The 24,442-nt window shown below is 42.5% G+C and overlaps 1 protein-coding gene across 19 annotated transcripts in view; it reads left to right on the top strand.

Annotated features, from left to right (window-relative positions):
* Positions 1-24,442, top strand: part of 1700020N01Rikl (RIKEN cDNA 1700020N01 gene like) — a 133,155-nt gene that overhangs the window by 52,431 nt on the left and 56,282 nt on the right. For all 19 annotated transcript variants that reach the window (XR_010062833.1, XR_010062830.1, XR_010062824.1 and 16 more), the window contains exon 3: positions 17,936-18,168. Coding sequence is in view for 1 of the 19 variants with exons in the window: in XM_039099244.2 (XP_038955172.1) it covers positions 17,936-18,042 (107 nt within the window). In the remaining 18 variants the exon portion in view is untranslated. Of the gene's footprint in view, positions 1-17,935; positions 18,169-24,442 lie in introns of those variants that run through there.

The following is a 24,442-nucleotide window of genomic DNA, read 5'->3' as shown; positions in this document are numbered from 1 at the left end:
TTTTAGACCAGTCTGCTCTACAGATCGAGTTCCAAGACAGCCAAGGTTGCACAGAGAAACCCTGCCTTGAAAAACAAAAACAAACCCAGAGGCAATGTGGTACTCTTGGTAAAAACAAATAAATATGAGGCCCTGAGTCCCACCCTAGAACCCCTATTAAAAATCACAGTGGTGGGGCCTGGAGAGATGGCTCAGCTAAGAACACTGACTGCTCTTTCAGAGGTCCTGAGTTCAAATCCCAGCAACCACATGGAGACTCACAACCATCTATAATGGGACCCAGTGCCTTTTTCTGGTGTGTCTGAAGACAGCGACAGTGTACTCATAGACATAAAATAAAATAACTAAGTCTTAAAAAAACAATCGGAATGGTGCATGCTTACATATGCTTATAGTCCCCATGCTAGAGAGATGGGGCTGAGCAGATTTCTGGGGCTCCATGACCCCCATGAGCTGCTTGGTAAACTGCAGTCTAGCGAGTGCCCTGTTTTTCAAATCCAGTGTGTATTCTAATCCCTTTCTTCCTGTTATAAGCTCTTCTTCCATTTGTTCTGGTATCTGTGATTCTGTTCTCATGATTCTGAGTTTTACCCACATGAGTGACACTCACAAACAGTCTCGCACCATTTGCACGATCCATCACTCCATATAAGTAACAGCCTACGAACACAGGCTCCGGCCATCAGAGTGGGATCCATGAGTTCAGTCCCCTATCTGCAACTCACGAGTGTGACGTGATTCCGTCTTCTAATCTGTCATCTGCAGGGAGCATAATACCAATGCAGCAGAAGAGCGAGGTCCAGATGTGTCTACAGTGTTCTGCAGTTTGCCACACTATGGATGGTTGGCACTTCATTATGATCCCACAGAACTTAATGTCCCCAGCCTTCCCTAGGTCCCCTGCATCACCATGATACAGGTTTAAAGTGCATGTTGACAGCCTCGTGGAGCAGAATAGCTAAGGACCAGACCCAGGAACTGCATTCCAGCAAACGTCCCACAATCTCCAATAGAATACAGAGCTGTACCCACTTTTCTAAACTTGCATCTATTCTGTGTGTCCTCTGTCTAGACTGACACTCAGGGACCTACAGCCAAACACTCCAGATTTGTGTGAATATGTCTGTTCACAACACTTTCCTTCTTAGTCACCATCACCACCACCACCACCACCATCATCCCCATGGCTCCTGAGGATGTCATTGCTTCTGACATAGTAAATCCCATATTGTATTTTGTGCTTTCCATATTTCCTGAAGACAGCCTCCTTCTTTCTAATCCTGCTGGTGTGAATCATGCCCATGTGTTCACCAGTTAGTAAGCCTCCACTCCTGGTGATGGCTGGTGGGCCTTGGTCTCTGCTGAACTCTCGGTTTACACTCCAGGGAGGGTAGAGAGGGGAGGAAGTAGAGACGCTGTAGTCAGAGTTTGATTTCTCACTAGAACTGTGTGGCCTGAAATAGAAAAGATCTTTAAAATGCTGGGATTTAACGTTTTAGGTAGTTTAAAGAGGCTAGACATTGTGGTGCACAACTATAATGACGACATTCAAGAGGCTGAGATGGGAGGATTATGAGTGTGTATGGGTATGTAAAGAAACTGGGTCTCAAATTTAAAAGAAAAAAGAAAACTAAAGAAAAGTGGATTCCTCTTTTCAGGGAACAGTGAGCTATGGCCCTTAAGGTTTCAAATACATATTTTAAATTTAGTCTCAGCTCTATCAGACGAAGGCTTCTTTGAAAGTGACTCTGCCTTTCCATTGAAAAACAAAAAGCATAAACTAATGGGAACCACCTCACAGACGACTGGCAAAGTGTGAATGAGCCAGCAAAAGCAGAGGTGATGGCTGATGGCCTTGGTCTCTGTATGCGGGCTGATGTGGGAGTCAGCTCTCACTGGCTGCTGGTGTCTTGGTAATAGGACAGGGTAAGGAGACACAAAGAGTAGACTGATGACCCGCACTCAATATAACCAACGCGGGGTTGGCAGACTGTTTTCACCATTCTTCAAATAGATAGATAGATAGATAGATAGATAGATAGATAGATAGATAGATGGATGGATGGATGGATGGATAGATAGATAGATAGATAGATAGATAGATAGATAGATAGATAGATAGATAGATAGATAGATGCTGGGGATTTGAACTTGGGTTTTCAGACTTGCACAACCAGTGTTTTCATCTACTGTGAAACCTCTTCAGCCCCTTGACCATACTTGGCGACCACTACACATAATACAGGACTGTCACCAATGCCAGTCCTCCCCCACCTGCCTTTCTCTGAATTCTTTACTTGAGAGGACAGGCAGGAAGTAACTGTCAAGCAAAGGAGCTTTCTTAGTGAGACTGGTAACTACCTTCTGCAGGCCAAATGTTAATATGATTTTAAACCATAAGAAAAATACCCTTCTAGATATGTATAGCAAAGCCTAGATTTGGTCTTTGAGACAAAAGGTTAGTGTTCCAGTCTACCTTGTGTGGTAAGGAGTATCCTGAAACCAAGATGTGCTGATAGAAGTCTTATCACTTAAAATAGAAAGTAGAAATAGACAGATTGGGGGGGGTGGCTCATAAGAAAGCTAGTAGTCATTTATATGGTGTGGTAGGCTCTACACCTAGAAAAGCCCAGAAATAAAATTGTCAGCTACAGAGGAATTTCGATTCTGATAGGAGGGATAGCCAAGGCTAGGGTTGGGGTGGGGCACTTGGATATTTCACTTATGTCACTTTAAAATGCCTGTGGCTTGAGCATCACCAACTATGTCCTTGTAGTGTTCTTTCTGTGAAGGAAAATGTAACAGCCAGCACACTGACAGCCTGAGCAGGAAGGGAACGAACAGGTTATTCAGTAATTATTTTGTGAATCTTTTGGGTTTTGCCCAATTAAATCAAGCACTAGATCTCAACAGAAAATAAATTTCTTTTCATGAATTGTAGTCAAAAAGAGGCGATAGCCACCATCAATCAGGAACCAGACACACCCGTCATGCATCTCACTCACAAAGCCTTCTGTGGTTAAGCCTCCATGTGTATTATAGTTTTAAATCTATGCTCAACCCTTCTCACTTAAACATTAGAGGAATAATTTCTGCTTTTTCTACTGTTTCAGAATTACTTAGCATTTTCTGTTTTTGTTTGTAGCCTTTCTTTAGGTGTGTGTGTGTGTGTGTGTGTGTGTGTGTGTGTGTGTGTGTAGTTTTACTCCCACATCGACACTGACATGTATAGCTACAAGCAGCCCTGATAAAATAAATCAGTAAGACAGCATCTTTGGGAATAGCTTGCAGAAGCAAGAAGGATAGGAAAACCTGTGTGCTCAGCTACTAAGACAATGACATGATTCATCCTCTCATCCAGATGTAGTTCTGTTGCATTCAACGGTGGCTTCGGAGGGTCAGGAAGCCTCTCCCTTTCCCTTCAATGGCTTTTTTTTTTTTTTTTGCAACTGTTCATTTTGGCTGTTGGTGTCTCCCCAGCTGGGACTGGACACTCGTGTTAGCCGAGAACTGAATGTCTCAGCCCCGCTGCATGAGCCCCATTGTGAGATGTGAGTTGCTGGGTAGGGTGCTGTACCATTGGTGTTTATGGCTGTTTGGGTAACAGGAAGAAACCTGGTACTTTTGTTCTGTTCAAACACTCATCCTATTCATGGGCACTGTTTATATCAGAGGAAAATGTTCTTGCAGAGAGACCAATAATTTAGAAAATACTTGAACAGGAGTTTGAATGGCTTCTGTTGGTGTCTTTATTTGTACTCTACTGCAAAGTACAATGCAAGTCTGTCTTAAAGTGTTCTCTCTCGCGGGCTTGCTTTATTGTGAGCCAAACCTTGTTCCCTGTGCACAGAATAAAGCCACTATCATGAACAAAAAGGCTGAAACATATAATTCTCAGTCTCGACTTCTCGAATCATAGAAAGAACGACCGTAACAAAAAGCACATGTGTGCCCACCTGCAGCTTTCATTTTCAAAACAAGTTAAATAAAATCAAGTAAACCATGAGATGTCGTTACAAATGTATTACGGAGCACTGTAGCTCATTAGCCCCAAACACATGGAAAGTTTTCCAACTGAGAGTGGGGAGTTAAGACTTGGAATGCAGAAGCTTCCGCATGGCTGAAGGTCTGTGCCGTTCCTAGACCCTCCCTCTACTCCGTTATGATTAAACCACTACTACTAAAGAGGAGACAACTCTTTGAGATGTTACTTTGGGCAGACAGTGGGCTAAGCCCACGAAGCATTCTTTGTGGAGAAGCGGCAGCTTACATATCTAGCAATTGATTTTTACGTCCTTTCTCAGCCTTGTTGTCCTAAGTTGGGTGTGGAATTTCCCCAGCCAGAACTTGGAGAGCAACAGTGGCATCTCGGTCTGAAAGTCATCTTTGGACATCTGCACTCCCTGAATCCTGCTGGCTTTTCAGTGTCAGCACTAAAGACATGTTGAAGTCTGCCGGATTTTCCTCATGGTCCCAGCCCTAATGGTGATCTAGTCACATCCTCAACACAATGCGTTCAGCAAACAGATACGGCCAAGGCCCTCTAGGGGGCACAGCGGTCATGCAACTACTTCTGGTTGGTCTGTACCAACCATGTGATGCCACCCAAGGCAGCTCCCTTTAAGATCGCACTCAAGCACAAGGGAGATGTATTGCTTTCTGGTAAGGGGAAGTGGATGATGCAGATCTCTAAGCTGGCAGCACTGTGCCCTTCCCAGACTCAGTTGTTCCATCCAAACCCAAGCTAAGAAGTCCTAGGCCTTCTCTTCTGCACAGAGCTGGTATCTATCCACCATTCCTGGGTGGAAACAAAGGAAGGCCAGGCCCCTCCGTTCTCAGGTACACAGACCTAAAGAGGTCTGGCTATCACCCTTCCCCGGGGTTTTGCCTTTATTGCGAGACAAGCCCCAGAAGGCGTCGTTTGCAGCCATCTGTGTCTTGAGTCCCCTGAGTTCTCCTCCTTCCCTCTGTCAAAAGTCCTCAGTGGAATCCTGGGGATTGCAAGAGCTCCATTCTGCATTAAACACCCCACCCCCACCCCAGATACTCCGCCCGACGTTGGAAAGCGAAAAGCCAAAGAAATATCTTACTCTGTACTTCATGCTTTGGTATCAAATCCTGGAGGAATAATCTGAGAAAAGGAAATCAATGGGGGAATCATGGAAACAGGAGGGGTGGGGAGAAGCAGATGACCAGCTTAGTCTTAACGTGGTTTCAAAATGTTTTGTGTTGTTTGGAGTTTCAGTACCATCAGAGGACCCATAGGGTCCTGGAAACTCTAAGAGTACCAGGACTGTAAGGCTCTCTTCCATGGGAGAAACTGCACACCAGCCTTTACCGGGTATGCTATTTCTATGTTTATTTTTTTGCTGCTGAGGAAGAAACTGAGGGTCTTGTTCACTTTAGGAGCCTCTGCACTGGAGATGGGGCCTTGCTGTTAGCAGTGGTAGGGTTTCACCTCACAGTGTAATGCAGGCTGACCTCAAACTCGGAGTTCACTATCCTCCTGGCTCAGCCTTTTCCAGACTGGGCTTATTGGGATTTGGTTTGGTTTGGTTTGGTTTGGTTATGGGGGTTGGTTTGGTTTTTTGGTTCTGGTTTTTTCTACACAGGGTTTCTCTACTTGGGTTTTCTCTGTGTAACTCTGGTTTTCCTGGAACCTGCTCTGAAAACCAAAACCAGGCTGGCTTCTGCCTCTGGACTGCTGAGATTAAAGGCATGTACCACCAGCAACCAGTGAATGCTGGAATTGTTAGCACAGCACACCCCACCAATGTCCATAGTCTGGCTGTTACCGTTCCTCCAGTACTGGGGTTAAGCCTAGGGCCTTACAAAAACTAGACAAGTGACCTACTACAGCTGGAGTTGCTTCATTGTGGGTTTTTCTTTTTCCTATCCTTTATCCGCCCCCATGTGTCACTCCGATGGAGAGAAAGGATAGGAGAGAGGGAGAGAGATCCCAGAATCTAATTTCTTTCCTTTTGTTTCTTCTTAGATCACAGTTACAAACAAACTACAACCAGCCTCTCTAGAAGACAACCAACCACCAACACCAGGGGCGGGGTGATGAGGGTGGTGGTGGTGGTGGTTGTGGTGGTGGTGGTGGTTGCATCTATATAACCTCTGAAAATTTCACAGAATTCCAAAGTCACATAATTGCAAAACTACCTGCAGCTGGCAAAACCACACATCTGCTAGAACGCAAGACAAATCATAGTCAGCTGCCGCAGTCAGAAGCAGCCCCACATCCCTACATCTGAGATTAAAACCAAAGCACGTTCTTATATTTCTCTGGTTTTTAAAGAAACCAGAATTCCAGAGTTATCACTACAACCTGCCAATAAACTACATCCACAGTCCATATGAAAGTACTTCAAAACATCTCAGGCAAATCATCCTTATAATTTTGTATATATTCACTTTCTAATAGAAGCACCAAGGCCTATAATCCTAAATGTAATTGTAGTTGACTGGAAATTATAATTATTTTCTATGACCTCCAAAATCAAGGGTGCCATCCCTAACTTCTTAATGTATCTCTAACTTGTTCAGGAATCTATTATTTTATTTTAAAATCTGTTTATATGTCACATTGATCTATTTTCAAGGATAATGCATTCTAAAGCCTTACTAAATAAAGTATAAATTTCTCTCAACCTGACTAAAAAACATGACTTTGATATTTCCTTAGGAATTTAGGAGACTAGTCCTTGTTTATGATATCTGTAGAAAGCACTCATCATCTGAGCTACATTGTGATATGTGTGGATATATGTGTACATCACATATACATGTCTGGGTAAGGTCATGTGTGTGATGTGTATGCACACAGGTCAGAGAATGGCCTTGGTTGCCTGTCCTTACCTTTCAACTATCTGGGACAAGGTCTCACTTTGTTGTTCACTGCCGAGTAATGCCGCAATGACCCATGGGCTTCTGGGTATCCTAATGTCTGACCTCCCATCCTGTCCTAAGAGCAATGGCATTACTGTTGTGTGCTACTGTGCCTGGCTTCTCTGTGGGTTGGGGATTTGATCTTCCATCCTCACACTTTCATGGCGAGTACTTTACCAGACTGAGCCTGTCTTCCTACCTATAATTGTATTTCTTATAACTGTTCTGTCTTCTTAAAGTATAGGGATGGCAGGGAATGAATTCCACAATCAATGTGAATTCACAAAGATGTTTTTATAATTTTCTTTTTTCTTGTTATGTTTTATTTTTGATAGTTTCATAATACATACAATGTATTGTGATTTTTCTCAGACATAAACAAACAAACCAATGACTGATTGTTGGCTCTTGGGTTTGAAGGAGAGAAGTACCGTATGTTACATGAAATGAAAGACTAGTGGTTACTAATATGATGTTGAAGACACTGACTTCCTTTACATTTGTTAGCAAGAAAAAAGCGCAATCCACTCATCTCTAGCTTAAGTGGGATTCTCTTAATGCCGAGGAATCAAGTAGGAAGTAAGATCATCCACAGGTATGGGGTCGTGGACCCGTTGCAGGCAAAGTTCAGCCCGGGTACTTTGGAAGATGTCCAGGAGAATCAGGCAATATAACTACATGTATTAGAGTTTAAAGGCTATGCTAAACACTTGGCACATTATAAACCTTAGACAAATCACTTCTGCTTTTTAGTTTTTTCAAAATTACTTTCTCTCTATGCTTCAATTAACTCAGTCGTTCACTTTACATGCACACTCATCAAACAATTAGTGAGCATTTTCTGAATACTGAGCCTTGAGGCAAAAAGCCTGACTATGAAGCAATTCTTGTCTTCAGAGTCTGGTGGGAGATGAAAAGAAATATAAACCTAAAGAGATAATTCTGAAAACTGCTGTCTGAGTTAGGGTTTTACTGCTGTGAACAGGCACCATGACCAAGGCAACTCTTATAAGGGACAACATTTAATTGGGGCTGGCTTACAGGTTCAGAGGCTCAGTCCATTATCATCAAGGCAGGAGCATGGCAGCACCCAGGCAGGCATGGTGCAGGAGGAGCTGAGAGATCTACGTCTCCATCTGAAGGCTGCTAGGAGAACACTGACCTCCAGGCAGCTAGGATGAGGGTCTTAAAGCCCACAGTGACCTCCTACCCCAACAAGGCCACACCTCCTAACAGTGCCCCCCCAAGCGTATGCAAATCATTACAACTAAGTTCCTCCATAGTAGTGTATCCCAGGAACAAAACAAACAAACAAACAAACAAAAATCAAGTGCAAAGGGGGAGGATTCTGCCTGGAGCAGTAAAAGAAGTTTTTCAGGAACAAATAAAAAGAGGTCTGTGTGGAACAGCAGAGAGGAGGGGTGGTGAGAACTGAGCACACTGTGTTTGGTGAAATACACGAGTCATCTCTCTCTCTACAATAGTGCCGTCTGTAAACGATGAAGCTCTTTTCCATCCCAGGCCTCTCTGGGTCTCCTTCTCTAGTCTTCCTTCTAGTCTGCTTTCAGAGAGCATCACTGAGGTGTTGATTGGCAGGCGGCCCAGTATATTTAAAGAAAGAATACGTCAATAACTATAATTCAGTTTTGAGTGAATCAATTGGTTTTTACTGAGGTCCCTCTCCATTCCTCCTGGTGAGGGTTTTTATATGGTGACTACCTACGACTGGGTAAATGTCCTCTGAAGTAGTTTGCCTCTCTAATGTCTATAGAGAACTGAACTAATTTAAAAAGCAGTGTTCTCATCCAGAGAATGAGAGAGAGAGAGAGAGAGAGAGAGAGAGAGAGAGAGAGAGAGAGAGAGAGAATGAACTGCAGACATAGATTTCACCTCATACCACTGAACAGTTAATGGCTACTTCAAGATTAAAGGACTTTGGGCTGGTATTTAAAGTTTCCTGCCCCCCCTTTCCTAATATTCTTTGAAATACAATCTACATAAGCAAGTCTCATAACTGTTGACATTCTCAGATTCTATGTAAAGAACAGGTTATAAAAGGCATATCAGGAATCAAATAAAAACTGTGGAATTCATGAGTGTATCTTAATGAGAATTTTCATTCAGTTCTCATCGCTTTATATATTCTGAGCTGTAGTAAGCAGAGATTTATCTCCCAAATGCCACAAAGGCATCTATTTCTTAAGATTATAAAAGAAGAGGAAGAAAACAAGGCAGACATATTCAGCAGCAGATGAGCCACACAGGAAGTTAATGACTCAACACTTTTAACACGCGCAGTTGACTTGCTCTTAGTTCCTGGCATGGGCAAAGGTTTAGTTGGATCTTAGTCTCTCCAAAACAATCCCCCACTGTCTTTGGTTACATCGTGACGGCACTCCCACTACTGTGCCCCAAATACCCAACACTCTGCCAAAGTTCTATTAAAGAACACAGACTGCCAGCAAACATATTCGATACCCCCAAACGTCATGTGCGGATTTCTTCACTGGAGTTGCTTACTTTAGTTCTTGACATTTTCTCTTCTTCAAAGGTTCTTTGGCCCATATGGGGCTCAGCTTGAACAAAGCCACACCTCTTTGTTGCCAGGTCTTTGTAGGGAAGGCATCTTTAAAAAACCAGCATGTTCCGTTTGCTGACCGTCTGACTCACAGCAGATCGAAACAGCTGCAGAGGCCATGCAAAGCCCTCACAAGGGTTATTTCTTAGGAAGCATAGCAAGCCTCATCTTTAGACTGAAATTCTTAAAATGTGCAGTCCAAAACTTGCTTCTCCATTAACCTGACACATAAGGATAAAAGTAGCTTCTTATTGCCCGCAAGCCTGAAGGAGTTCTGCAGATTAAACACCTTTAGGTCCAGCAGGCTGTAGTGCTAATAGATGTGAAGCTACCCTACTGCTCTTCTTCCCACAAGAGACTTGCAAGACTTCATTATCATACTGATTCATTCCCATGACCCCAAACCTCTGCGCTTGTTTTTGCCTTGAAATATTTTTTATGATTTAAATTTTTGAATCAAAGTTTCATACCTGTATATATGACGATAAGGTTCACCCTTTTGCTCTGTTAGTATTTCCACAGTTGACCTACTTTTTTCAAACTAGCCCCCCTCTTACCTTCGTGTCTTTTTGTGTGTGCGGGTCTTGGGAAGGCAGAGAGCAGCAGTTGTGTTACTGTGGCCAGGTCATGCAGATGACAGCCTTTCACAACACTGTTCCTGGACCCTGGCAATTTTTCTGCTCCATCTGTAATGTTTCCTGGGCCTTGGCAGAGGTGCACTCGCTGCTACACTCAGGGATGAACACTCAACAGACACTTGCTCTCTGCATCTGACTGGCTATGAAGCCTCTGCATCAACCCTGGCTCACTACAAAACAAGCTTCTACCACAGACAGACAGTAGCACCATTCTAAGTTAATAAATACTTAGAAGGTATGGCAGTGTGGCCATTTAACCTAATACAAACAGCAAATTCCCCCTTGGACCTGTGACTACCCTAGCCATAGGTTTTTGATTAAGTTTATAGTATGAGGTGTGAATTCTTCCAGTTAGAACAGGCCACAAATCCAGTTAGGAAGAACCAAAGTCAACCTGCAAGCCACACCCACCGGAGAACAAGGTAACTTCCTGGAATGCTGGGAGTTGTAGTTCTTTTACACTAGACTGCCACATAGGAAATATGGTAGCCTTATGGGTTTGCCCTTAAAAAACCCCTACAACATGTGACTCATTGCCACTCTGGAATTCCAGACAGGTAATCTGACCAATGTCCATCCTGGTGGGTATTTAATTGACGATTACTTCAAATCTGACTCAAAATTGTGGAACTGTTTTTTTCTCTCATGAATCTCAGGATTAACATTGGTTACTTCTTTTTCTTTTTTTTTTTTTTTTTTTTTTTTTTTTCCGGAGCTGGGGACCGAACCCAGGGCCTTGCGCTTCCTAGGTAAGCGCTCTACCACTGAGCTAAATCCCCAGCCCAACATTGGTTACTTCTAAAACAGTAACACTACTGTTACACCAGTGGACACATCTTGCCAGAAAGGTCAGTATTGACACACTGGCTTAGCTTAATTTTTTTCCATGTGTATATGGTAAATTTGCCCCTTGTTAAACCATTGCACTAGTCTTAATTTCATCCTTAATAATGTCTGAAAAGACACCTCATTTCACTTCTGCTCCCAAGTTCTCTACTTGACATGGATCATCCATTCACAAAGGAAGAATTAGACTTTTTTCCTTCACATAGCAATAACCAACTCAAACAAACCACGCATTTGTAGTCCTTTTTTTCAGAGATAGCTTACTTACTCAAAGGTTTTTTTACAAGTGGCTAACTCCAAAAGCTTCCACGGCTGAGCTAATGTAGAGTTGTGAATGTGTAGAGGACCGAAACCAAGGGCACAGAAAAGAAGGGGCCTACTTGGGACCAGAAGCTTAGAACACAATGTTCTACAATAAGTTGTTCCCAGTGAATTCTAATCAGGGCAAGACTGAAGACCTAATGAAGATCATAAAGGGTTCAGAGTAGCAGAAAGGCATTCCACACTTTTGAACTATTCCCGACTACTACACGGAGCAACGAGTCCAATAAAGACAACACGAGCCATATAGTTCTATCAGTGACAATTATAGCTACTTTCTGTGTGTGGTCGTGGAAGGCCAAGTGCAAGACTACTATTTTCTACCCATTTCTGTCAAAAGGCCAACCGAGGTTTTTCTCGTTGCTGTGGATAAGTTTGTGGTATAAGCTTGGTCAACCACATGACGATGTTCTGTTCTAAATAACCATCCCAGAGACTGCTGCACTACAGAAATACAATGTGCTACATCATGCAGCAAGACTGTCAAAGTCTACAGCTGCTCTACAAGCAACAGCTCCTACCAGGCTGCAAATGACCAATAGCCACACGGCTTCCGCTCATACTGGGTCAGAGTCTTGATGACGGTCACACAGGTGCCAGTGAAAATCAACTAGTTTTTGCTATGTACAGTAAGTAGGAGTTAGGACACAGTGGTGGGCGTAAGGACACAGAGAAGGGAGCCTTCCTCAATAACGCAAGTTACACAGGTGAGAAACTTATCTAAGAAATGTTCCGATCTTGGTTTCAAGCAGTCTTTGACTTTGAACTTTCTAGCTTCCAGAAAATATATTTTCTGTGGACTGCCTACCTGTAGTCACAGTGACAAACTCCACCAATCTGGGAGAGTGGATGGAGTCCTGAGTAAATGTGTTCTGTTCACAGGAGTACAGCTGTGTTAAAGACCCCAGCGCCTTCCCCTAGTCAGCATATGTATATTGGCCATATTTATAGAAACTACTGACCACAGCTTCCTCCTCCCAGAAGACACACATCTAAGGCCTTCCCCCTACAGAGATTAGCTGACCCACCTCCTCATTCAGGTATGTAGAATAAATGTGCAGAATTTCCAGTCACTAGTCGCTATCCATCAAAGTGCACAGCGCTGCATCTGACCTGAGCTTTTCTCTACATGTGTCTGTCATTCCTAGCCCTCAGCCAAGTCAGTCTCAACACTGTGCTGGTCAAGGCAATCAATTATATCACCTTTCTTCCGAAGTTGTTAAAATTGTATTCAGAGGAATAATTCTGGAATAGTTTGTGTCTACCAAAAATCTACAATGCCAATGAGTCTTCAAAGCAGTATTGAAATTACTCTCTTTTCATGAAGAACAAAGGGGAGGCTAGTGTTGCAGCTGAGTAGTTCTAAGACAGAACTCTTCCTATTAAAACTGTCCATGAAGATACTGCATAGAAAATTCTACAATGTATTACTCAAGGCATCTGTGAAAGATATATCTTAATCATGGCCTCAACCTCTATCACGTTATTTGTATGTGCATATAATAGACTAGCATAATGATTTGAGATAAATGCATAGAGTAAAATAGAAAGCAAGTGACACAAGTCTTCAATAAAAAAAAAAACGGATTGAATGTTTTAACTTGGTTTTCCCTCTGGCCCCGAGAACACTGGGGTTGGGGAATGCGTACCATTAATCAGAGATGTTAAGTGGAAAAGTTGAGGCACCACAGTGCGCTATCCTTTCCCAGTACATAAGAAGCAAAGTGGGTGGAATAATCCGTCAAACACCGAGAGCTTTGAAATTCAATTTTCTATCAAATCCAGCGAGACTCTTTCCATATTACCTAGATGAAAGCTTGGAAAATGAGTCAGTTCTTTGAAATGATTCAGCTGCTAGATACCAAATAACTGAGCGGAGTGTAGATAGAAATCCTGCCATGTACCCACCAGAGAGGTGAGTCAGACGCCCCTCCTTGGCCTACTGGAGTGTACACCTTATTTCTAGATGACTGAAGGCGGATGCTTGCACTCACACTGCTTACAGATCCTATTGAAGAGACAGAACTATAAACAATCAGCTTTATCTGTCCTAGCTATCACTGCTCACCCAGCCAACTGCTGTCAAGACACAAGGAAACTTTCCTGCCAGTAGGATCTGAAATAAGAGACTATCCATACAGATGGTAGAACACTGTGAAGGAGAGATTTGTCAAAAGAACATTCCAGTAAAATCAAGGACAAAGGGGTAGCATGAGTGGGCCTCCAATCAACCACTCTGGAAACATGAAGACTAGTTAATAGAGTTGGATGTCTATAATATTTTTACCTGGAAACATGAGGACTAGTTAATAGAGTTGGATGTCTATAATATTTTTTACCTGTTTCTGTTTAAACCATGCCTCATTGTTCTAGAAGCAAATATCTTGCAAAATCTAAGCTATGCTTAAAAATGACTTTCCATTCCTGTGGTCTCCTGCTGTGCTGGCCTTCATGGTCTTCACATTGAGAGTTACTGTATCCGTGGTCTTGCTTTTCACTTGAGAGCTATGGGGAAAATACCCAGAGTCCCTTGCCTACAGCTAAGAAAGACAAGACTCTACACGTTTTCTAGAAGCAAAGTCCCACAGCAAATGGCGGCTGGCCCAATGGTGGGACATAATTTTAGAATACTATAAATTTTAACTTATTTAAATGTGTGTGTGTGTGTGTATATATATATATATATATATATATATATATATATATATATATATATAACCAAGGCAACGTAGAGAAGAGAGGCTTTACTAGGGGCTCAGAGCTCTAGAGGAGAAGGAGCCCACCACCATCACAGAGGGCAAATGGAAGCTTCTCAGCGTGCACCACACTTGGCAACTTCGTGTCTTGTAAAATTGGAGGTTCTCATGAAGCTTGGACTGGGATCATCTGACTTCTCTCAACTGAGGTTTTAAAACTTCACACAGATGAATGCTTAAAACAGATCACCAATTAGATTTGTTCCTTGAATTAGTCCCCAGATAATCCAGATTCTTTGAGAGAGAGGGGGAGAGACAGAGAGACAGAGAAAGAGAACACTAGGCACTGGAAAAGAGTGAGTGTTCAGAGGACAGAGCTCAAAGATGATTTTCTTCATTAATTGCTCCCCACTATTTATTGAGAAAGAGTCTCTGGCATCCTGTTGGGATTATAGGCACGTGCTGCTATGGTGGGTTCTTAAATACATACTGTCAATCAAAGTAATGTTCTCAAATTTGTGTGGTGAAAACCTTACTGACTGGGGCATTTCCTTAGGACTTCTTAAGTGAAATTGTAGAAGAAACAGTGGATTGCGATAAGTGTATAGGAACTTATCAGAGTCCCTTTATGCTTTTAATTTAGGAAAGGATTTTGTTTTACCATTGTGCTTGGTTTTATATTTTGTCCTAAAAATCCATCTGATTCTTGTCCCTCTTTCCATCTCTGCCAGTCATTGTTTTCTCCTGGAGGGTCTGCTAATTCATATATAATTTCAGAGTTGATGATTAATTAATCATTTCAGAAAGCATACTTACTTCCTGTTGGTGAGAGTCCGGAGCAATGAAGACACTAAAGAAATCAGTGTGGAGACCTCTCAAAAAAACCAAACACAACTGCACCATGCTTTATACCACTGGGTCATATATGAATTAGTATATACTCAATAACAGACTCGACATTCTATCACACGGAATTGGACATTCATATTTATTGTTATTGCTTTCACAGTAGCAAGGAAATAGAATTAGGCTATGGACACATCAATGGATGGCTAATGAAAACATACACAGGTACATGTACATATATATATATGAATGTAGACATACACACATATGCAGTGTCCCCTCTGTCGCTCTGCAAGCCTCCAGTCAGCATCGCCTTACAGAAGCTGTTTAAAACGCTTCGTGGCTAAGAAGTTATGCCTGTGTGTTGCTGAACAAAATTGCTGCAAAGTTAAATGTGGTAGAGATGGAAGGCAATAGGCTTTACTTCAGTGCAGTGTGATTTTTCAGAGAGAGAAAGAGAGAGAGAGAGAGAGAGAGAGAGAGAGAGAGAGAGAGAGAGAGAGAGAGAGAGATGATTTTTATACTATTTAGTGCATCCTGAGCTAACTGGGCAAAGAAAGCTGAGGTGATTTCTGTTTGGAAACCCTGACATAGACTAACTCTTCCAACCCTGGCTGCAAACTCCTCAAATGACTACAGACACACCACCCCTATTGCCTGGTTTCTCTGCACGTCATTTAACCCTTTGCATCCTTGCTGCATGGAACTTACTCTGATGATTCCTTCCCAGATCTTCTCTCTCTCTCTCTCTCTCTCTCTCTCTCTCTCTCTCTCTCTCTCTCTCTCTCTCTCTCTCTCTTGCTCTAAAGAAAATGAAATCCTGAAAGCTGCAGGAAAATTGAAATGGAATATATTATAATATATTATGCTGGTTAGTTTTATATCAACCTGACACACTGACACACACTAAAGTCATCTGAGAGGAGGGAACTCACTTCAACTAAGAAAATGCCTCCATAAGACGAGGCTGTAAGCATTTTCTTTTTTTTTTTTTTCTTTTCTTTTTTTCGGAGCTGGGGACCGAACCCAGGGCCTTGCGATTGCTAGGCAAGCGCTCTACCACTGAGCTAAATCCCCAACCCCAGCATTTTCTTAATTAATTAGTGATTGATGGGAAGGTACTATCCCTGTGCATTGTGGGTGGTGCTATCCCTGGGCTGGTAGTCCTGGAGCCTATAAGAAAGCAGGCTGAGCAAGCCATGAGGAGCAGGGCAGTAAGAAGCACCCTCCATGGCCTCTGCATCAGCTTCTGCCTCAAGGTCCCTGCCCTGCTTGAGTTCCTGCCCTGACTTCCTTCACTAATGAACAGCCATGTGGACGCGTAAAGCAAATAAACCTTTTCGTTCCGAATACGTGTATTTGGTCGTGGTGTTTCATCACAGCAAGAGAAGCCCTAACTTAGATAGTAGCCAGGCTCAGAAAGAAAAACACTGCTTCTTCTTTCTCCTGTATGGATTGTAGCCTCTGGCTGCTGAATATGTGTATTGAGTAAGTGTGGGTAGAGGCCAGGAAACTAGAAAGGGGCTCACAAGACAGAGTTAAAAGAAGCTGTTGTGTTGAAGACAGCTACACTGTACTCATATAAATAAAATAAATAAATCTCAAAAAAAGAAGGAATGGAAGCCACATGTGGTGGTGGGCTCCTTAAAACCCAGCCCTCAGGAGGCAGAGGCAGGGGGATATCTGTGAGTTTGAGGCCAGCCTGATCTACATAGAGAGGAGACAGAGCAACATAACAGAAAGACCGTGATAGGGGTGGTGGGGGTGGGGGAGGGGTGGGTAGGGGGTTGGGAAGAGGAGTAGGGGGAGGTAGGAAGAGTAGGAAATGGGTGAACAATTGAACAGGTGCCATTTGAAAGTGGAAGGGAAATAAACCAACAGAAAAAGAAGTTTCTCTATTCTAGGGCTGGGGATTTAGTTCAGTGGTAGAGCGCTTACCTAGGAAGCGCAAGGCCCTGGGTTCGGTCCCCAGCTCCGGAAAAAAAAAGAAGTTTCTCTATTCTAATGAACTTTCTAGAATGCAAATGTATTTGTCTCCAGATTTTCTTCAGATGGACTTCCTGCTACAGTTGGTAATCCCAACCTAACATTTCTTCCTGGTCTCTCTGGAAATCCTTCAAAAATGACGAAAAGAGAGTCTGAAAGCTGTGTGTTCATGAGTGCTCAAGCACGTGTGTGTGTGTGTGTGTGTGTGTGTGTGTGTGTGTGTGTGTGTGTGTGTGTGTTTGCTCAATGTTGGTGACAGAGTCCACAGCCTCCTATATATATATGGCAAGTTTTAGGTCAACTCCTAAAACTAAACTCCTAAAACCCTTTATATTTTAAAATACGAATGTGTTCACTACCGTTGTAATGCAAGATTCAGGAAGATCCTTCTTATCCTAAAGATTCATTTATTATCTTATTTTATCCATGTGAATGTTTGCCTGCATGTATGTACGCACATTACATGTATGCCTCGTGTCCTCAGAGACCAGGAGAAGGCATCAGATTCCACGGAATCGGACGGCTGTGAGCTGCCATATGGTGGTAGCAGCTGAATTTGGAGCAGTTAGAGCTCTGACACCCCAGCCATTTCTACATTCCCCCTTTATAGCTTTTACTTGATTTACTTTATTAAAAATAATATACTCAACTAAACTGACATCGATACCACTCATGAAACATTTCAGACCCATCCATTTTGTTACATTCTATTTCCTGTGTGCATGTGCCTTATTGTATATATACATGCCATATATATTTTTGTGAAGCAGCCTCTCGTCTAGCCTACCTCGAGCATGTTATATAGCAGAGGATAACCTTGAACTCCTGATCCTCCTCTTCCGTCTTCCCACTGTTGAGATAGTAGACATGTTCAGATATTGATACATCTGATTAATTTTTAATTTCAAATTTCTGTTTTTACTTCCTATAGAATTCTTAGTTTGACCTAAGAAGGAAATACCGGGATAAAGGAGCCAAGTTCTGAACTACTATAAAGACCGTTCCTCTGGCTTTACATTAGTTCGTGGGTGGGAGGCAAACAAACAAACATCCTGATTTTGCCAAGAAAATGATGGCTTTCCGTGTATCTGACACACACATAAACACATGTCAGTTTTTTCCTGTTTTAGGAATCACAGTTGAAACGCCCGGCTCCAGGGAGACGGCGCTGACTGGCGCTGACTGGCGTGCGCATGAAACGGACTTCTGCACAGGAAGAAGCCGCGGCTGGTCCTGACCCTGCCTCGTTTTCTTTTCTGAAACAAATGCTCTCCAGTAGATTCCTCTTCATTTCCTCCTCTGTAGGCGGAGGAGGAGCAAGCGCGGATTCCTGTCTGCCCTCTGTGCAGAAGGTGAAGCAGAGGTGAGCGTATTTTCCTTTTCCCGTGGTGGCCACATTAGTTTCCACAAATGGTGTTTTAGTGAGTGGAAAATACAGTTCAAAATCCTGTAAAAAAATTTTTTAAACTCAACACACGGCAAAATTCTAGCCAGCTATGCCCTTTCTCACAGCCCTCTCCACATGCTTCAACCTTTATCTCTATCTCACTGTATATTTTATTCTGGTAATCCTTGGTCTAAGGTAGAATGGATGAAAAGAAAAGTCCAGTTCGGATTTCAGAATCAGAATGCCAAATTAAACAAGAAAAAGTCAGAAAACTGAATAATCAAGCCCCTTAGCTCAAGTTTAACCCACGCCAAATGTCAGTGAGGGGAAGGCCACAAGTTGGACCTATTCGTGTTGCTAAGAACCACACTGTGCTTTGTTTTATTCTCTTATCCTGATGTGAGTGGACGACTGCTGCCGGTAAGTGAATTCTATATTCTGAAGGACGTCAGAGCGCTCCCCAGCCCCGAGAACAATAAACCGCGGACGGGAAACGAAATATGAAGCCAAGCCAAAACCCTCACTGCACCTTTGTTTTAGTAAGCTCTGTGCTCATGAGATATTGTCAGCCGCGATGAAATGTGACTTTTCTAAACGTTATCATTTAATGACACAGAGGATGCAAAAATAAAACAAGCCACGTCCACACGCTGATGGCAGAACAAGCAGAAGTTGGCATTAAAGCCACGTTCACGTGGTAACATTTCCATATGCAGTCCTGAAAGTTGCCCAGCTCTCGAGGTTCCTTTTAGAGATTGCCAAGGCCAGCTCCTTTGACCACAGAAGTAGATCACATATCTGTCTGTAGGTGAAACTGTCATCCAATACCAATCTAAAACTTCATCTGAATACACTGATTTAATTCTCATTATCTTTAACTGAAATCAGTATGAGGCTATTAAACATTAAGGCAGATAGAATTAAGAGTCCTAAAGGAGCTCAGGGAGTCGGTAACAGTGTAGCAATGAAAATGAAAGCTCTCTGTGAAAGGACAAGGCCTTTCACTTCCAGAATACAGCACTCTGTCTACACAGAGGCTCCAAGCAGGAAAAGCACTGAAATCGCCCACTTGATCATCTTCCAAACCGCCGCCTAGAACCTGATGTGGTCCATTTATGTGAGAGAGGCGGCAGTACCTAACCCACTTCTGCACTCCACCTTAAGAATTTCTTCTTTCCTTTCTTCTCATCCAAACAACAGCAAACAAAATAAAACAAAGTGTCACAAAATGTTTGCATGTTGCTAAATGTTTCTGCTTTAAGAAATATTCATCACACCAAAACCCATGAGATGTAATGTGTGTCTTTCTTTCCTTTGTCTTGTGGTTGAGCAGAAAAATATCATCTAAAATAAAACTTTGACTTAAGTATCTTCTGACCTGAGAGAGGGAGTCCCGGGACTGTGTAATCTCGTTTATAGTTCGGCTAAATAAGTTCCTGAGTTTGCTATGACGTATGATGGTGAGAGTTTGGCCAGTAACTGTGTAATCTGGGGCTAAAGATTGACCTCAGGCTTTATAAAGCAGAGAACGATTATTCCCAATAATCCATACGTTAAAACTTTAGTTGTGGGCTGGATTAGAGATTTGTTTATTTCTTTATTATAGAGCAGATTAGTAACTAGAACAGGAATGAGAACGGAGAAAGGAAAGTGCAGATACTGTTGTCTTCTTACTATTGGAAGGATCCAGTCTCGGCTAGAGTAGTGAGGAGGTAATTACGGTAAATTATTCTCCTGTGTATAACACACAGATTACCACTGGGGGTAGAATAGGCACTCGGCACTTCTAAACCAGTAAATCTTCGGTGGCATTTCGATTGTACCATCGATGAGAAGAAAATGTGCCCCACCCTCGCCTTGCCTGCCATCATCCCTTGGGAGTGTGTTAAAGCCTTGGTGATCAGTCAAGACACATTTTAGGACCATGTGCTAATTGGGCAACATTCTGGGTTTGAGCTACAAATTAAAGGTTACAAAATAACTGCCCATCTTCCTTCCAATAAGTCACAGAATACAAATGTATTAGGGCCCAAGACACGTGAGAAATGTGTCGTTCTTGACATGAGCCCTAAATTAACTGTGAAAGCAGAACTGCGTTCCAAGGAGATCTCTTGTCCTAAAGCCTCTGTCAAATTAAACTCCCAAGACAAAGGCTGCACTCCGCTTGCTCTTTACAGATCTTTCAAAATCTTTCCTTCTAAAAGGACTGACAGTTGGCCACTTGGCTACATATCATGACTGAGAAATTCTAAAGCGGTGCTATTTATTTATTTATTGGATTTATTTATTTATTTTAGACAATTGCTCTTTGCTAATTTTGAGGGAATTGCATTTTTCATAAGGGATGTGGCTTGGAATTTAAAATGTTCATAATGGATTCATCAAGTTATTAGGCTTCTGCGCTCAGTGGTGCAGTCTGTATTGAGGTTGTGTGGTGTGGTCACGTAGGGTGGAAGTCACGCTTCTGTAATCCTTTATTCTTTTGTTATCTCTTCTTTGTTTATGGCCACCCAACAATTCCCTGCCCTAGCCTTTGACCTTTGATCCTAAGAGTCAGCAGATCACATAAAAAGACACTAAGAGCAGGGTTATAAATCACTCTTTGTTTGTCTTGTTGAGTTTTTAAGAGAATCATGGCAATTAAAAACAACAGTTTGAAATGAAATTTTGTCAATGATGCTTGGTTTTTAAATAGTCTATTCTCTCCCTTTATCACCAATTGTCAAGAATTGGCTAAAAATAATTCTCCAGATGCAGAGTTAACACTGCCAATCAGCCACGGCACTGTCTTTTACGAGTTCCTGGATGAGCCCCCACCTCCTTCTGCTGGGTACTTCAATATTATCTCCATTTTGCCAGAACATTCTAACTTTACATGTGCAAAGTCACGTATGCCAGTTGGCCTGGACGAGAATTTACGAGAGGCCAATATTGTCTCTACAAAATGTCTTCAATGTGCATCATATTGCTAAGATCATTCTCCCAGATGGCGGTACTATAATGCAAAGGGAGACAAAAGAAGCAATTCCTATGTATTTCCGGGCTCTCAGGAAAATGTCTGAAATGACCTGATGCTTTATGCCACTTGGGCTGTAGCTGCATGTAGAATATTAAGTTAGTTAAAATCATAATAGTAATCAGTTGCTTCTTTGCCTATGGACTGAGGTCAACTGTAATAGTAGCCAATATATCGGCTCCAATAACCATAGACCTTCTATCTAATAAAACACTTTGGCTTAGACTGCTGAATCATTTCTTTGGTTATATTTCCCTGTGATTGGTTAATCTCACTACCTAATCTGTATGAGGCTGGTTTATAAATTGTGCCAGTGGGGATGTTACTAGTTCAAAAGATCTCTTCCCCCCTTCATCCCTTCCTCCATCCTTCCCTCTCTCCCTTCTTCCCTCCTCCTCTCCCTCCTCTTTTTCCTTCTTTTATCATGATTGTTGTTGGGGGTGGTTATATACATGCCATGGTGTGTGTGAAGGAGAGAAAGGATAACATCGTGGAATTAGTTCTCCCCTTCCACCTTAACATGGGCTCTAGGGATTGAACTGCTATCCTCATGGATTTGTGAAGTGTGTGCTCAAGAGAGGCTACTGGCCTGATGTCCTATTACTGCAGTGTTAACATCCTTATTACTTGACCTTTGAACTACTATTTTGTGAGCTGGGTGGATATTGTATGTACTGAGGATCTATACACACTCGGTAGGGTTGCTTTAAATTATCACCTCATTCGTCTACCGCCCATGAGCACAGCACTCCAGCGGACCTGCACTGCATGGGAGCTCATTGAGACCGACATGGAGAATATGCTGTGTCTATTCTGGAGTGAGTAGGATAAAGGCGTGTATCAGGCACTTGTCTTGTTGCTTTGGTAAAACAGCCTGGCAAAAGCTACTTAAGAAAGGAAAGATGCATTCTGTCTCAGAGCACCGATGTGCAGCCCATGTCAAAGAGGTGACAGCTCTCAGAGCACGAGGCGTCGGAAGTTGCATCTGTTGCCAGGGAGCTGAGAGATGCAACATCCTGCTCAGCTCATGTGCTCCTCTTTAATCTGTCTGCTTTGATACCCTACCCCACACTCGGAGTGGGCCTCCCCACTTCATTAGCCTAATCTAAATAATAGCTCATGGATATGGTCAAGGATTTGATTATACGATGATTCAAAATCCCAGCAAATTGATAATCAGGATGAACCATGGTAATGGAGGATGACTGGAACTGCCAAGAGGCAATGCTTTCTTATGAACATGGGCTTGCTTTAGATATGAGCAATAACAGTAAGATGTGAACAAGAGATGGACTCCGTCGGATCTGTCTCAGCTATGCTGTTTTTCTGCATTCGTCAACAGTACATGCTAGAATCACAGCCTGAGGAAATGATTAGGTATGCCACAGTTAATTTCTCTTCTATTCTTCCTGACATATGGATGACAGTGTTGATGGGCTGTTGTAGATGGGGTGTTGTGGATGGGGTGTTGTGGGTGGGGTTTTTTTGGTGGGGTATTGATAATAGGGTGCTATAAATGGGGTGTCGTGGGTGGGGTGCTTTTGGTGGGGTGTTGGTGGTGGGGTGTTGGTAGTAGGGTATTGTAAATGGGGTGTTATGGGTAGGGTGTTGTGGATGGGGTGTTGTGGGTGGGGTGTTCTTGGTGGGGTGTTGATAGTAGGATATTGTAAGTGGGGTGTTATGGGTAGGGTGTTGTGGGTGGGATGTTGTGGGTGGAGTGTTGGTGGTGGAGTACAGGTGTAGTGAAAAATCAAATTAAAACATCTATGTTCAACTGTTCAGCATTTATATCATTTTAATCAGAACAAAATGTATATGTGAGAACAAAAAAAGTTTTTTATGATCCTGAATGAGAGTAAAGGTAGCATTTTTTTGTTCCTTTGTTTTTGCATTTAAGACAGACATCAAATAATGTAAAGGTGAGTGCTGAGATTCATGCTAATATTTCAATTTTTCAATTTTCAAAGACTTTATAAGTGAAAGCATTGACAGAGAATGACTCAGAAAGAAAAGAAAATGCTTTAAACATTAGTTCCTGAAGCAGCACATTCCTTTCCGCTATTTGCATACTGGGCTCTGCCAGTTCACTTTGTTCTGAGCCCTAACCAGTCCTGAGCTGTCTGCTCCCTGACCTGGCTAAGCCATTAGTGAGTTCGGTTCAGGAAGACTGAAGAGGAGGTGAGACACTGAGGGGGTAACTCAAGTCTCTTCTCTCTGAGGGCCCACCCAGGCTCCTCTTTATTATTTAATTATTAACTGATTCATCATTACTGCTGATTTTTAAAAATTATAGCAATATAGGTCATTTCTGTTAGATTTTTCACCAGAAAAATGTCCCAATATTTGTCCTTGCTTCTCATTTCTGTAAATTTTAACTGCTCTTCATTAAGTAGAAGCCTCTTTTCTACAGAGCAAGTTCAAGGGGCAGGGTTCATGTGTGTCCCTTCAAAACTAGGTCTTCCAACCTTCTATTTTTAAACTCTTAGCTTGAGATGGCTAAAAAAAAAGTTTTACTTGTATCCTGAAGGATTTGTATCGTTCTCTCTTTTCTCTTGTGTCTTGAATTCTTTCTCCGTTATTCTAGGGATATACAATTGCAGTCAGGACTGAGCAAGGCCTCTGCAGATGTCCTGTGGTTTGTATTTTCAGGAAGAAAGAATTGAATCACATTACAAGAACTCTTCAGGTTCTCCTAAGTGTTCACATAAATCCTTCAAGAACTCAATAGCTCTCTACCTCTCTCCTCCGACTTGAACCGTTGTGACGTCATCTTATGTCGCCATGGCATCATCTTACATCTTTTGATCGGAGAGGAGGCTCTGCCTTGCTTGACTTTTCCATTTCTTGGATTCCTTGCCTTACACTGTCAAGTCCCCAAAGTCTCAGTATCAGGAAGTGATGAAGACTAACCTGGTTTCTTGTATCTGTGGTCTCAAGGGCCTTTCCTACTACAGGATGGTCTTCACCGCTGGGCCGTAGGCACATGATTTGTCCCACTGTCCTTCTTCATTGTTAACTTCATGGGCAGATGCTGCCTCTAACCCTCAGCTGTGCATTTGTATTTCGGGCCCATGTATCTCTCCCCACGTTAATTTCTCCGTGCAGAATCATCTTGTGAAAGCCTTTCATGCCCTCTGCCCCCATAAATCAGTGGCCCATGCTGCAGGCATAGAAATCTTACTGCAGTCCTAAGAGTGTCTTCAGGTGGCACTTCTGTGCCATCCTTGAGGACAA

Source organism: Rattus norvegicus, chromosome 1, assembly GCF_036323735.1.
Source record: "Rattus norvegicus strain BN/NHsdMcwi chromosome 1, GRCr8, whole genome shotgun sequence".
Lineage (NCBI taxonomy): Eukaryota > Metazoa > Chordata > Mammalia > Rodentia > Muridae > Rattus > Rattus norvegicus.
Note: the sequence above shows the minus strand (reverse complement) of the source record. Positions and strands in the feature narration are given on the sequence as shown.